Source organism: Pseudophryne corroboree, chromosome 6 (assembly GCF_028390025.1).
Source record: "Pseudophryne corroboree isolate aPseCor3 chromosome 6, aPseCor3.hap2, whole genome shotgun sequence".
NCBI classification, from domain to species: Eukaryota; Metazoa; Chordata; class Amphibia; order Anura; family Myobatrachidae; genus Pseudophryne; species Pseudophryne corroboree.
Window position 1 is genome coordinate 111,391,864 of NC_086449.1, and position 16,920 is coordinate 111,408,783.

General features: G+C 44.5%; 1 protein-coding gene across 1 annotated transcript in view; it reads right to left on the reverse strand.

Moving 5' to 3' along the window:
• Positions 1-16,920, reverse strand: part of LOC134934923 (CD209 antigen-like protein E) — a 90,658-nt gene that overhangs the window by 28,619 nt on the left and 45,119 nt on the right. The window contains exon 8 of the mRNA XM_063930251.1: positions 13,574-13,645. Within this exon, the coding sequence (XP_063786321.1) occupies positions 13,574-13,645 (72 nt within the window). The remainder of the gene's footprint in view (positions 1-13,573; positions 13,646-16,920) is intronic.

Sequence of the window (16,920 nt, forward strand, 5' to 3'; positions counted from 1 at the left end):
CTTTTACACTCGCAGGAAAATCCCGGGATATTGCACGTGAACGCGCATCATCCCGGGATTCTTCTCAGTGTAAATGGGTACATGGACAATTTCCCGGGACGAGCATCCCGGGATTTCATCCCAGGTCAAAAGCAGGGTTGAACCCGGGACCGTCCCGGGAAGCTGTGTAGTGTGAAAGGGTCCGTCCCGGGATTCACTATCCCGGGACTGTTAAAAGGACTTGGATTGGAGCTTTCTTGGGCTCAGAAAAGCTGATGTCATCTTTTCTGAGCCCAAGGCCATTTCTAATGACATACTAATGCATTTGCAGGGATATCCCGGGATCAGTGTAAATGGGGCTGTCCCGGGTCGATCCCAGGTCTTAATGCAGTGTGAAAGGGGTCAGTCCCGGGAATGCATCCCGGGATGCATCCCGGGAAGCATCCCGGGAGTGACCCGGGAGTGCGAGTGTAAAAGTGGTATTAGTAGATTTTTAATGTAGACACATAGCAGATGAGCTGGCGTGCTGCCGCCGCTCTGAAACGCCCACGTGCACGTTTCACTTTCGCTTCATCAAGGCAAACCCCATTGCCCTGCTCACGGACATTATAACGGCTGGGAGGGCCAATCACGGCGCGGTTTAGCGGTCATGTGATCTCCCATTCAGAGACGCTCTGTCGCCTCATCTTAACTCCGTAGCTGATCGAATAGATAACAACCCTTTATGTTTATGAGACATCCAGTATAGATGACCAATATCAATTATGCCAAAGGACCGGACACTGTATTCCACTATATTCAAGTTGCCCTAATATACTTCAAACATTGAAGCATATATTGGTAACGTTGCTGGACACTGATTATTACAGAAACCACTGACTCTCAATTACATAAAAATCCAGAATAAGGGAATTATCCACATTAGTGCAATGGACACGTTTGTTACTGTCTTTTGTGTGGGATTTTGCACATATTCGTATGATTTTAATTAATTCTGATTGAAACTGCATGAAATTAATACGAAGATGACTCAGGTAAGTATTCATAGTCATTAATATAAATACAGTAAGAATCATAAAGTGTAAAGATGTAAAATGTGATTTGTGTCAAAAGTGAGAAAAAAATTGAAAAAATGTGACAAGTGTCATGTGTTAAACCATAAATATAATATTATGTATATATGTTTAGACACAACATAATATGCACTAAATTATTATAATTACAAAAATAATATATAATTGTGCCTTAAATATTTAAACTTGTGTTAATGTCATCACTAAACATTAACCCTTACCAAAATCACTGACGTTCAAAATCTGAAAAGTTACGGGAGGCAGGAATTATCTATATTGATACAGTGGGCACAATTACTACTACCCATTGTATAAGATCCTGCATATATTCATATAATTTCAATTAATTTTAAATGTGACTGCATTAACTTAATACTGTAACAACTCGGGTAAGTATCCATATCTGCAGGTATAAACACTGGAGGGATACAGTGCTGGTCGTGAATTATGAGGATAAGTGCCGTGATCTGTACCAAGTGTGGGAAAAATTGATAGTGAATATATAATGTGACTAGTGTCGTGGATATAAAATCATATGTGTATATTCAAACATCAAGTGATTTATGAACCATTAATGTGAACAAACTCAACAACTTAAAAAAGAGTGACAAGTGAAAAAGCTGTATAATGTGTGCATGATGTGTGTGATGGCTACCTGGCCATACTTTATATAGTACTGTACTCATCTATGAATCAATACTTGGTATTACCTCCTAGAGTTACTCCCCAAGTGTAATAATCAGTGCATTCCCATCTATTACTATAAAGAGACAATGATGTTCCAGGGATTATTCCTGTCATCCCGAACGATGTTTATTATTATTAATTTGGTGCTTAATGATATTATCAAAAATATCCAAAATCCGGAGTCATATAGATGTATCCCTCCCATACGGGGACCAAAAATAATCTGACGTACCTATTTATTGAGACAAATATGATAATACTGAAATATAGTGGTACCCTATGCAGTGCCATGATTTCAAAATTTGCTCACATGTTGCTTAATATCTGGAAACTCGTGAAAATATGATCATAGAGGTTTAGAATGGTGATGATACTTTTTATATCAAATATTTTCACTAAATAGTACTAACATAACTACAGATCGTTGACCTTACAGCAAAAAAATGTAGCTGTGAAGATGAAATCTACATAAGAAACCCCTTTTTTGTGATTATAGAAGTGAATTCGTTTCTTATGTAGATTTCATCTTCACAGCTAAATTTTTTGCTGTAAGGTCAACGATCTGTAGTTATGTTAGTACTATTTAGTGAAAATATTTGAGTGGCAACTGTTGCAATGTTCAGAATAAAACTGTAAGAGCCATGGTTTGTTGCAATTTTTTGTAACGGGAATAGAGCAGTCATATGTGAGAGACACGAATAATCCAGCATAATACACTGAAAAAATCTTTGTGTGATAAACACACACAGTGGATAGTTCACATTTACTGTATAAGAATTTATGTGGTGGAGCTGTATATCTGACCAATAAATGCTTTCTGTAGGTTACTCTGTGTAACTGATAGACACAGAAGTGTGTTTATAACCATCTACAGAGGCATAGAGATAATCTGCAATCCCAGTGTTAATTGTTGCAATTTTTTTCTGGGATCGCTTCATTATAACCATGGACTGACGGAATTCTTTAGACAGCAACAGAATAGATATATGATAAAGCCACAAATGAGCTATGATCATTGGTTTATACGTTATAACAATTACCCCCAGTTACTGTGCATAGAATCGACACGACTTGGTCCCACATGTATATGCACGATTATGAATAAAGAATAGAATTTAACTGCAAATTTTCAAGTGACTGCTGGATACAGTGATATATCCTTATAATTTGAATTAATAGAAGTACCCCAATAAATAAGGGTTATAATTTGAATTAATAGAGGTACCCCAATAAATAGGGGTCTGATCGAGCAGTCACTGCTTTTGCTACAAGAGTTGAGCTATTGCTGCACACACTTAAAGGAACTATACATTATACAAATACAATTAAGACACATAGGAGGATTTCTCATTATCTTTATTTTATTTTATGTAATGTTTGTGATTGTTGTCTCATGATTTTTCACATTCTCAGGTATTTTAATATGATGAAATTAAAAGTTAAATTTTAAATATACTTACTCTTCTTCTTAAGTGCGCCAACAAAGAGACAATTCTTTCCTTTCTAGCATATTCTCTAAGATGGGACTTGTATATGGCGTGTGAAGTACAACAGGTGACTTTTGGGGACCAATGGATAACTTTCTTTTAAACCGTGCAACTCGTATAACCTAACTTGCATTCTGGCTTGCAAAATTTTTGTGGGCTTCTCCATGAGAAATCTAACGGGATATCGCATGCGAGTTACGTAGGATCGTGAAATCTCACACCCTATTACATAGTGAGAGTTACAACTCACATCATAGTCCCAGCAAAATGAAGCAAGTTTGTTCTCGCACATTAACTTGCACCCTATTACGGTACACCCCTTAGCTCTCAGATGGCCCTATTAGCTATGTAGAGGCCTTTCATGAAGCTGATGAGGATTGTTTTCAACCCAGTAACAAAATTCTACTTGTTAACGCAGTCAGATGAAAGTAAGCTTCGGTAAGAAATTGCAGCGATAACGCCGGAAATGACCCGCCGAGTGATGACAAACTTCAGAAATCGACTACAAATGTGTACAGCGAATGAAGGACACTATCTGGAAAATATCACATTCAAAACCAATTGAAAATAAACTGTATTCCATGCACTGTTACATTATGTACTAACATTTTGAATATCATTTACTATGCCTTTTTGTTAACCTTTAAATGATTCTGAGTTGTACACTATTGGCAGCTGCAAGGAAGCACCTGTGCAATATCATACAGCTAATATGCACATGTGCAGCGTCCCCAACATCACTAACACTATAGCACTCTTAAATTATTCCCAGGGCTGGCTCCAGGCACGTTCCTTAGGAGAGGCCACGCTGGACGCCGACTCCTGCTGCCGGACCGCAAGCTTTGACTGGCTGATGGACCGGCGGCTGATTTCAGGCAGAGGGCCACCGGAGACAGGACTGAGGGGCAGGAGAGGTGCGCGCTGCACTTTCCTCCCCTCACACAGAAGAAGCGGCGGCGGCAGCACGGAAGCAGTAGGAGAGGCCGACGGCGGTTAGCAGCACTACAGGGGCACGTGTATCTAACACTGTGGGTGGCATGTGTATGTGGCACTGTGGGGGCATGTGCATCTGGCACTGTGGGGGCATGTGTATCTGGCACTGTGGGGGCACGTGTATCTGACACTATGGGGGCACGTGTATCTGGCACTGTGGGGGCACGTGTATCTGACACTATGGGGGCACGTGTATCTGGCACCATGGTTGCATATTATGTGTATCTGGCACTGTGGGGGCATATTATGTGTATCTGGTGCTGTGGGGGCATATCATGTGTATCTGACACTGTGGGGCATATTATGTGTATCTGGCACTGGGGACACATGTGTATCTGACAATGTGGGGGCATATAATGTGTATCTGGCAATATGGGGGCATATAACATGTATCTGGTACTGTGGGGGCATATAACGTGTATCTGGCGGCACTGTGGGGGCATATGTATCTGGCATTGTGGGGGCATATTATGTATATCTGACACTGTGGGGCATATAATGTGTATCTGGCACTGGGGACACATGTGTATCTGACAATGTGGGGGCATATAACATGTATCTGGCAATGTGGGTCATATAACGTGTATCTGGCACTGTGGGGGCATATAACGTATATCTGGCACTGTGGGGGGCATGTGTATCTGGCATTGTGGGGGCATATTATGTGTATCTGGCAGTGGGGACACATGTGTATCTGACAGTGTGTGGGCATATAACGTGTATCTGGCAATGTGGTGGCATATAACGTGTATCTAGCACGGTGGGGGCATATAACGTGTATCTGGCACTGGGGACATGTGCCCCTTACAATATGGGGGCATATAACGTGTATCTGGCAATGTGGGGGGCATGTGTTGCTGGCATTGTGGGGGCATGTGTATCTGGCACAATGGGGGCATATTATGTGTATCTGGCACTGTGGGGGCATATTATGTGTATCTGGCACTGTGGTTGCATATTATTTGAAATTTTCTCGCTCAGGGCACTAGTAGGCCTGGAGCCAGCCCTGATTATACCACATGCTGTATTTTTATCAGCCTAACAGATCGGATAGGATTAAAGACATGTCCAATTATTGCAGTCCTTATAACAGTATCTTGTAATCCTTAGCAGTCCAGGCACCGCCCTTTATCCTGGCACTGGTTCATTTATCCATGGTTCCTGAGTACAAGTAGGGAGCTAGCTCCTGTAGCTAACCAAATGGTAACCCTTATCTCTCATTGTTGTAGTCATTGCCTAATGGTAGCCTTACCGGAGCTGTAGCTCCTAGCCAGTCCAGTTTCCCAACTTCTACAATTGTGAATCTAATCTACTTCTGACTTTAAACTGGCTCTGGTTCCTAAGCCTGTGCTGATTGAGTATTTATTTATTTATTAACCGTTTCTTATATAGCGTACCAAAGTGTGTTGTGTTTCATAATTGGAAACAACAGTGATAAAACAAAACTGGGTAATAACAGTTAGATTGTAAGCTTACAATCTATAGGGGAGTAAGCATTAATACACAAGGGGGTCATTCCGAGTTGATGGCTCGCTGGCTACTTTTATCAGCCGTGCAAACTCATAGTCGCCGCCCACGGGGGACTGTGTTTTTACTTTGCAAGTGTGCGAACCCGTGTGCAGCCGAGCGGGACTAAAATGTTTTTTGCAGATTCTAAATAGCTCTGGACTTACACAGCCCTTGCGATCACTTTAGTCTTTTTGGTCCCAGAATTGACGTCAGACACCCGCCCTGCAAACGCCTAGACACGCCTGCGTTTTTCCAAACACTCCCTGAAATCGGTCAGTTGACACCCATAAACGCCTTCTTCCTGTCAATCTCCTTGCGATCGGCTGTGCGAATGGATTCTTCGTTAAATCCATCGCCCAGCAATGAACCGCTTTGTACCCATACGGCGCGCCTGCGCATTGTGGTGCATTCGCATGCGCAGTAGTAACCTGTTCGCTGCGCTGCGAAAAACGGCAGCGAGCAATCAACTCGGAATGACCCCCAAGGATAGGTGTTATCTATTGCACAATGGTCCACCAGATTGCAAGAGTTCTTGGTGGACTGTATGATATGGTCAAACAGCAATTTTGGTCTGGTCAGGAGGGTGTGAAAGTGAAGGTGGAGAAAATGTGAGGATATGTGTGGACTGTACAGTGGAGATTTAATTGGATAGGAAAGTTTATGAAGGTTATATAAGTGGTTCTGGAATTTGATAAGCTTGCCTTAAATAATTTTTACTATCAGTGTTCTTAGTGCTAGGAGTGTGCATCTGCATCTCTCTTCCTCCAGCACAGTATTAGAAGCCTCAGCATGATAGCACCTCTTGAAATCTTTAGTATTAGGGTGTGCAGTCCAGGTCCCCCTTTTTTCCTCTATATTTGTGTATATATTGTACACTGGAAGGCAAGGCTTCCTTAATCTGGTATTGGCACCCCTCCCATTTACCCTCGGGTGTTTTAATTAGCTAGGTTCCTGCATTTCAGATCACACATTGAAATGGCACTATTTGGAGGTAAGTCCTGTATAAATTTATATAATGTGTTAGTATTAGGAATGTTTGAGACCCATGTGATGAAGTCACCTGGCCGCGGTACATGGGCCCGCATATTTGCACAAATGTGTGCTAAGAACTTCAATTATACTCCATTTTAATTGTGAGAGTTTATTTAAATTATTTTTACTATCAGTGTTCTTAGTGCTAGGAGTGTGCATCTGCATTACTCTTCTTCCTCCAGCATATGTGTGGACTGTACAGTGGGGATTTAATTGGATAGGAAAGTTTATGAAGGTTATATAGGTAGTTCTGGAATTTGATAAGCTTGCCTGAAGAAGTGAGTTTTCAGGGAACACTTGAAGGTTTGGAGCCCAGAGGAGAGTCTTATTGTGTGTGGGAGGGCATTCCATAGAGTATAAGGTAGCAGCCCAGGACTTACTCAACCGCTACAATGATCGGGGCCGGAGCTGATGTCACGATTCCTCCTACAAAACGCCAGGTCCCTGCGTTTTTCCGGACACTCCCTGAAAACAGTTGCCACCCACAAACGCCCTCTTCCTGTCAATCTTCTTGCTATCACCGGTGCGATCGGATTTTTAACACCATCTCGTTGCTTTCCAGCGCTCCCCGTCGCGCCTGCGCATTGCGGTGCATGCGCAGTTCAGACCTGATCGCCCACTGTGCAAAAATGCACAGCAGCGATCAGGTCTGAATTAGCCTCAAAGGGTAGTAAGTGGAACATATTAGGAAGGGGATAATGTTATACAGTAAGTGGTGTATCACATGGGCCATATCCTTCTACACATTGGTAGATTCAGACGGACTATATTATTGATAATGGGGAAAATCATTATTTTTAAGCTCTAACAAAATAGGTGACAAAATAGATAAAATAGGATTTTATTTACCTACTGGTAAATCCTTTTCTCGTAGTCCATAGGGGATACTGGGAATCCATTTAGTACCATGGGGTATAGACGGGTCCACTCCACTAGGAGCCATGGGCACTTTAAGAATTTGATAGTGTATGCTGGCTCCTCCATCTATGCACCTCCTACCAGACTCAGTCTAGAAAACTGTGCCCGAGGAGACGGACATACTTTGCGAGAAGGATAGATAAGGAAAGTGGTGAGATTATGAACCACTGAGACAGAGGCGGTCGCTGGGCGGGAGAGGGCTGAACGGCGGCAGCAGGAGCTGCGCTGGCCGGGAGTTACTCCTCAAATACAAAGGCATCACCGCTGTGCGATGCTTTTGTATTTGTGCGGGGGAGGGCGGCACTGACATGCGGGGCGGATTAGCCCTGTGCTGGGCGTCCCACCGCATGTCAGGGAACATGATCGTAGCTGTGCTAAATTTAGCACAGCTACGATCAACTCGGAATGACCCCCTAAGTCCGTTGCCACTCGTGGAAGCGCTCACGGGGTCCCATGTCGTAGAGGAGCTCCAGGTGCTAAAGGCGGTTCCCGCAGAGGTCTTCATTTCTTCAAAGTCCAAGTTCTTCAGCCTCATCTTTCAATCACAAACCACAGTCTTTATTTCTTCAAAGTCCAAGTTCTTCAGCCTCGTCTTTCAATCACAAACCACAGTCTTCATTTCTTCAAAAGTCCAAGTTCTTCAGCCTCATCTTTCAATCACATACCACGTCTTCATTTCTTCATAGTCCAAGTACTTCAGCCTCGTCTTTTAATCATAAAACACAGTCTTCAGTTCTTCTTTACCGGAGTTTTTCAACTTCACCGTTCAAGTCATTTAACCATATACTCTAATTCTTCCAGTTTCTTCTATTTCTCCAATATTCGTGTACAGCCTGATTATTCATTAAAACTACAGTTATCTTCCTACGAAGTCCTCCTTTTCTTTACGCCCTCCAGGCCAACGTTAACACTTAGTTTGGCTTCCACCCCATGCGGAGGAATTAAATTCAGCCACCTCATTTACTCTCCTCACAGGTAGCTGTCCCTTCAGCCAAAACTCGGTTGTCGGAACCCCAACTTACGCCGACACCCTCATAACATCCAAAGACTTTGAAGTAGCAGAGGTGTCCGTAACAACCGGAACCATAATAGGTTGGTTGATGTGAAATGCGGACACCACCTTAGGAAGAAATTGCTGACGAGTCCTGAGTTCAGCTCTGTCCTCATGGAAAATTGAGTAGGGGCTCTTGTAAGACAATGCCCCCAGCTCCGACATACGTCTTGCTGAAGCCAAAGCCAGCAGTGTGACGGTCTGCCATGTAAGGTACTTTACGTCCACCTCCTGTAACGGTTCAAACCAGTCCGATTGGAGAAAATGCAGAACCAAATTGAGATTCAAAGGTGCCGTGGGAGGCACAAATGGAGGTTGGATGTGCAAAACACCCTTCAAGAACGTCTGGACCTCAGGGAGAGAAGCCAATTGTTTCTGAAAAAGAATAGACAAGTTCGAAATCTGGACTTTAATGGAGCCCAGACGTAGGCCCACATCCACTCCCGACTGCAGAAAAAGCAGGAAATGTCCCAGAAGAAATTCCACCGCAGAATATTGTCTGCTTTCACACCAAGATACATACTTCTTCCATATACGGTGGTAATGTTTAGACATTACCCCCTTCCTGGCTTGGATCATAGTCGGGATGACCTTGTCAGGAATCCCTCTCCTGGCTAGAATCGGCCGTTCAACTTCCATGCCGTTAAACATAGCCGCGGTAAGTCTTGATAGACGAACAGGTCCTGTTGCAGAAGAACCTCACGAAGAGGTAGAGGCCACGGATCTTCGATCAGCATCTTCGGCCAGTCCGGAGCAATGAGGATTGCTTGAACCTTTTCCCCTTTTATTCTTTTTAGAATTCTTGGGATCAGAGGAAGTGGAGGAAACATGTACACCAGCTGGTAGACCCACGGAGTTGTCAGAGCGTCTACCGCCAATGCTTGTGGGTCTCTCGACCTAGAACAATACCGCTTGAGCTTCTTGTTGAGTCGAGAGACCATCATGTCGATCTGTGGATATCCCCACCGATGTGCCAACCACTGGAACACCTCCGGGTGAAGGCCCTACTCCCCTGGGTGCAGGTCGTGTATGCTGAGGAAGTCTGCTTCCCAGATGTCTACTCCCGGAATGAAGACCGCCGGCAGCGCCACGGTGTGTTTTTCCATCCAGAGGAGAATTCTTGACACCTCTGACATTGCTGCTCTGCTTTTCGTTCCGCCCTGACGGTTTATGTACATCACCGCCGTCACATTGTCCGACTGGACTTGAATGGCATGATTCCAAAGTAGAGATGAGGCCTGCAGAAGGGCATTGTAGATAGTCCTGAGTTCCAGGATGTTTATTGGAAGGACAACTTCCTGACTTGACCATCTTCCTTGAAACTGCACCCCCTGGGTGACTGCTCCCCAACCTCTGAGGCTTGCATCTGTGCTTAGCAGAATCCAATTCTGAATCCCAAACCTCCGACCCTCGACGAGGTGAGAAGTCTGTAGCTACCACAGAAGGAAGATCCTGGCTCTTGGCGACAGATGGATCCTCTGGTGCATGTGAAGATGCAATCCACACCATTTGTCCAATAGATCTAGCTGGAAGGGCCTCACATGAAACCTTCCATACTGAAGCGCCTCGTAAGAGGCCACCATTTTCCCCAGAAGGCGAATGAAAGATGCACCGAGATCCGGGTTGGCTTCAGGACAGCCAGAACCATCGACTGGATTACCATAGCCTTTTCCAAGGGAAGGAACACTCTCTGAGACTCTGTGTCCAGTATCATTCCCAGGAAAGGAAGCCTCTGTGTCGGTTCCAGGTGAGATTTTGGTAAGTTCAGAATCCACCCGTGATCCTGGAGTAGTCTGGTCGAGAGGCCAATGCTGTCCAACAACCGCTCCCTGGACGGTGCCTTTATCAGAAGATCGTACAGGTACGGAATTATGTTCACTCTCAGTTTGCGGAGTAGAAACATCATCTCTGCCATCACTTTGATGAACACCCTCTATACCGTGGAGAGACCAAATGGCAGGGCCTGGAACTGGTAGTGACAGTCCTGCAGTGCAAACCGTAGATAAGCCTGATGAGGTGGCAAGATCGGAATGTGAAGGTATGCATCCTTGATCTCCAGAGACACTAGGAATTCCCCCTCCTCCAGACCTGAGATCACCACTCTCAGAGACTCCATCTTGAATTTGAACACTCATAAGTACGGGTTCAACGACTTGAGGTTCAGAATCGGTCTTACCGAACCGTCCAGTTTCGGTACTACAAACAAGTTGGAATAATACCCCTTGTTTTGCAGAAGAGGTGGAACTGGAACAATGACCTGAGTCTGTAACAGTTTTTGAATGGCGTCCTGTAAAGTTATACTTGCCTCATATGAAACTGGTAAGCCTGATTTGAAGAGTCTGTGAGGTGGGAGCTCCTGGAACTCCATTCTGTAGCCCTGGGAAATAAGATCTATGACCCAGGGATCCTGGCACAAACTTGTCCAGATGTGACTGAAGAATTTTAGGCGGGCTCCCACCTGCCAGTTTTCCAGGCATTGCGGTCCACTGTCATGCTGAAGGTTTTGAGGAAGCAGAGCTTGAGCCCAGTTCCTGTGAACCGGCAGTTGCTGGTTTGCATGGTTTACCTCTAGCGCCTCTGCAGTAGAACCTCTGGGTTTGCCCCTAAACTTGGACATCCGAAAGGACTGTAAATTGGGACCTGAGTAAGCCTTCCTAGCTGGGGGAGCTGCAAAAGGAAGAGAGTTGGATTTACCCGCAGTAGCTTTGGAGATCCATTTGTGTAGTTCATCTTCAAATAAGGCCTCTCCTGTGAAGGGTAGGCCTTTCACGCCCTTCCAGCAGTCCACGGGCGTAGCCATAAGCCCCTGCGTGCTGACGCTGCCATAGCAGTGGTGCATGCATTAAGCAAGCCTATTTCTTTTATGGCTTCCACCATAAAGTTTGCAGTATACTGTATGTTGCAGGAGTAAAATAGTCTCCCCTTGAGGCAAGGTATCTAACCCCTCAATTAGGTTACCCGACCATTTGGCAATGGCTCTTGTAATCCATCCACATGCTATAGTCGGTCTCTGGGCCACCCCAGAAGCTGTATACAAGGATTTGAGTGTGGTCTCAATTTTACGATCAGCCGTGTCTTTCAGGGAGGCTGCACCCCGGGACAGTCAATAAAATTCTTCGTGACAGCCTGGATCAGGAGGAAAAGGAAAAGATGATAACAACCGCTTAGGGATTTTAAACTTCTTATCAGGATTAACCCATGGTTCATCAAACAGGGTATTTAGTTCCTTTGACACAGGGAAAGTGGCTGACGATTTCTTTTCTATATTAAAATAAGATTCCTCACTCTCCTCTGTCACCTTATCAGGGATATGCAGAACTTCTCTGTTAGCCTCTATGAGAGCCTTTATGTCCTGTGACAGAGTACCCTCCCCCACCTCTGAGTCCGCCTCCCCCTCCTCCATGTTTGACCCCTCATCATCAACAGGGACGTAACAAGACTTTTTGGTGCCCTGTGCCAGAGAGAGAATTTGTGCCCCCCCCCCCCCTCCCCATTTTTCCAGTAGGGACATAAGGCGCATGCCTCGTGGGAAAGGGGCATGACACGATTGATCCCAGAGAAAGCCCATGCTATGATGCACCTTCCCACATTTTTATAATACACACACATTTATCGACCACTGCAAGAAAATGAATTTGGACACAAATCCTCTTTATACCACATTCATGCACTTACCTTGAGAGCTCGTTGTTATTCAGTTACAATACCCTTTATTAAATAACACATTTCAATATACTGCCATACCCAGGATTTAAACCTATAACCTGTTGAATTCTAATCAAACGCCCTACTCATTGAGCTACTTGATTCTGCATAAAAACTATGAAAACTACATGAAGCTACTGGTACTTTGTAAATAACTAATCAGCATTGCAATTGAGCAGATCTACAGTATGTAGCGTGCATCCACATATTCAATTTCTTGCAGAGACACACTACATAGATCTGCTCAGCCACAATGCTGATAATTTCTTCACAAAGTACAAGGTAAGATTCAAATAGTTAGAATTATATAGCTCAGAATTATCTACCTTTCTATGTAAAGACAGATAGCTCAATGAATAACTTGTCTGGCTGCAATGCCAAAGGCAATGAGTTCGAAACCGGGTATGTCAGCATATTGAAATGTAATAAAGGACAGTGTGACTGAATAACAAAGAAATCTCAATTAAATTCATTAATGTTGTATAGGTAATAGCCACAGAAGGGGTCAGGTTAGGAGACAGGAATGGTCAGGGGATGCTGCAAGTGAAAGTAAATAAAACAGATAACTGACAAGTGCGCCCCCTACCCTGCTCGCCGTGGTGGGGTTTGCGAATAGTTCCCTCAGGAGCTAGTGTCCTGTCAGCGGGGAACGGGACCATTAAACCTGAGAGAGGTTGGGCCGTGTGTGCCCCCCCCCCCCCATGAAGCAGGCAGGCTCGTGCCATCCAGTCCCATGAAGCAGGCAGGCTCGTGCCATCCAGTCCTGTCTGAAAACAACAAACACAGAAAACTCTTCAGGAGCTTCCAGAGATGTGACCGGCTCCTCCGGGCACATTTTCTAAACTGAGTCTGGTAGGAGGGGCATAGAGGAAGGAGCCAGACCACACTATCAAATTCTTAAAGTGCCCATTGCTCCTTGTGGTCCCATCTATACTCCATGGTACTAAATGGATTCCCAGTATCCTCTAGGACGTAAGAGAAAGTAAAAATCCTAAATGAATCAGTGTCTCAGAAGCCCTTGCTTACAGCGTCCAAGGTCAGTAGCTACTCATTCCGCAATTTGCAGAGACCAGACTTAGCTGCTCTTCACCTGGGGATGGATGAGAGTGTGATAGAAGAGCATTATGTCTCTCACTCACCCTGGTTGTCTTTCTTCAGGTACTCCTTCCAAAGCTCTATTTCCTTCTTGGTTGACTCTTGGGCTAGAGAGACTATATGATAATACATTAATACATTTTGTACATGAAGCAAGCATTCCTAGATATTACAACATTTTTTTGTGATCCTCAGTTTCTAAAATGACTTCTAGAGAATATTACAGCATTCGTACAATAATACCAATAGAAAGAAGACTGTTACAACATATTCAGGGGGAGACTTATAAAACAGAGAGAGATAAAGTAACAACCAATCATCTCTTAAATGTCATTTTTCAAACACAGCCTATAACATGGCAGTTTGGAGCAAATTGGCTGGTACTTTATCTCTCTGCACTTTATCTCTCTCCAAAGGTTGATACATCTCCCCCTCAGTCTTTTCATGTGAATACTTTAACTGCGCTAATCTATAACAATATAAGAGATTGCACAGCCACAAATTGTAATGTAGTCTTATACATCATTATATAACATCACAGTGAGTAGCCCATACTGTTCCTCTCTCTGAAATCAAAGCGATCTAGTTTCTGTATTATATAAACATGAAATCTCCCTTTTAGGCTTGACTCATACCATTCTATTTATCATTATCCTTTACGTAAATGGCGACACAAGGGATCCGCTGCTACTTACATACCATACGTAGTACAAACACAGAAACAGTGCAAACATAACAATAAAAAAGTGCAAAGGACTTACAGTACAAAATATAGCAGACCACGGGATACAAGCTATAGAAACACTGCAGCATTTGCAGTCATAATACCTACAGAAGTAGCACCAGCTGAACCCAAAGGTTCAGTACCATTGTCTGCAATTGGAAGAGATGATGGGATAAATGAAGGAAGGACAAGGATGAGGGAATAAGGCCTTGCTCATGTCAATTTACAATCTAATGTGTGAGGGGCAGACAGACAGGGCTGACACAGAGGGGAGAGACACAGGGGCGGAACTGCCGGAGACAACGGAGTTGGTTGCCGCTGGGCTCCTGGCCCTGAGGGGGTCATGGCACCTGCTCCGTTGTCCCCCGTTCCGTCTCCAGACCAGTACACATTCATTTCTGTAGTGCAGCAGGAGCTGCTAGATGAGCCGGCGAATGAGAGCAGCGCTCGCTCCTCCTCTAAGTGCTCCCTGCTGCTTTGCTCTGGTGATGGATGTCACGTGATATCCGATCACGACCCAGAGCCGCTGCCCAGGATACGGAGCAGCTGCCAGAACACAGTCACAGTGCGGGGAAGTGAAGCTGTCACTGTCAGGAGGACTGTATACCATCGGGACAGACTCCTGGAGACGCTATACAGTACTACCCTGTAAGTGCAAGTCCTATTGGGAGAGGGGACATGTGAGGGGGAAAACACCAAAACAAATGATTCTTTTTTTAAAACTATATAGTATATATATTCAATCATCCAAGAATGCAGCCCTCCAAATAAGACAATAAGACACAGTCAGTCACAGTGCCATAATTAGCGGCACAGTGACAGTGTCTTATTTGGAGTGCCGCATTCTTGGATGATTGGTAAGTATTTTGCTATATGTGGGCGCCCAACTACTTTATTCCACTACAGGCGAGCCGGGCATCAGAGTTTTTTATTTATATATATATTTACTGTTGGAGGGGGGGGCGCCGGACTATAACTTGCCTCCGGGTGTCGGGGATGAACTTACGCCACTGTACAGGCAATAAGAAGTCTTTTTACTAAGCCTGGGATGGAGATAACGTGCACAGAGATAAAGTACCAGCCAATCAGCAACTACCTGGCATGTCACAGGCTGCGTTTGAAAAATGTCAGTTAGGAGCTGATTGGTTTGGACTTTATCTCCATCCAAGGCTTAGTAAATAGACCCCTGAGTGAGGAAGATAACACGTTGGGTTAGGATGAGAGCTGCAGGGCTTTATAAAGAAGTGGATTTTGAGACCCCGTTTGAAGCTTTGGAGAGTGGTAAAGAGTCTGAAAGGGAGAGATTTCCAGTGGGCAGCATAGGCCAATTCACACTGGCCGATATATCATCCGTTCAATTGAACACTCGATATATAGTGGGTGTGTCGGCGGATATGTACCAGTCATATCTCTGTGAACGACGTAATTCACAGACACATCACGTCAGCCCTGCAGCACAGTTGACGGATGATATATCTGCAGATATATTGGTGCATCTTGCTGTGGGTAGTATAGCTGCTGAGGGGGCTGATGACAGAGACCAACATATCGAGCAGCTGATCAGTAAGTTTGTACACTTGATCAGTAGGAGCATGTTAGGTGTGTACCCAGCCTAACTCATGGGAGCATTATGACAATGGTACAGTGGTCAGTGTTGCTGTCTCTCAGTGTTGGGGTCCAGGGATCGATTCCCACAAAGACCCTTTCTGAGTGAAGTTTATATTTTCTCCCCATGTCTGTGTGTTGGGGGAAATTTAGCCTGTAAGCTCCAATGGATCAGGCACTGATGTGATTACTTATGACTATATCTGGTGGGTGCTACTGTATGTAATCTACAGTGCATCCGGAAAGTATTCACAGCGCTTAACTTTTTGCACATTTTGTTATGCTACAGCCTTATTCCAAACTGGAATAAATTATTTTTTCCCTCAAAATTCTACACACAATGGGCCTCATTCAGGCGTGGTCGCACGCAGGCTATTTTTTGCACTGCTGCGACCAGGTAATCGCCGCCTACACAAGAAGGGGTAAACGCTGTACAGGGGTGCGATCAGCTGTACAGTTTCTGCACAGCCCAGGACTGACTTAGCCGCTGCGATGATCCTGGACGGAGCTGTCGTCAGGAACCCTCTCTGGAGACGGCCGGGCATGTCTGGCTTTTCCTGGATACTCCCTGAAAATGGTGAGTTGCCACCCACGAACGCCTTCTTCCTGTCAATCTTCTTGCGTACGCCACTGCAAACGCTTTCTTTGTTCCGTTCGGCGGGGGCGGGTGACACGCCTGTGCATTGCAGACCGTACGCATGCATTGTTCATACCCGATCTGAATGACCCTCAATAGCCCATAATGACAACGTGAAAAAAGTTTTTTTGAGATTTTTGCAAACCTATTAAAAATAAAAAATGAATAAATCACATGTACATAAGTATTCACAGCCTTTGCCATGAAGCTCAAAATTGAGCTCAGGTGCATTCTGTTTTCACTGATCATCCTTGAGATGTTCCTACAGCTTAATTGGAGTCCACCTGTGGAAAATTCAGTTGATTTGACATGATTTTGAAAGGCACACACCTGTCTATAATATAGGGTCCCACACTTGACAGTGCATGTGTGAGCACAAACCAAGAATGAAGTCAAAGTAATTGTCTGTAGACCTCCGAGACAGA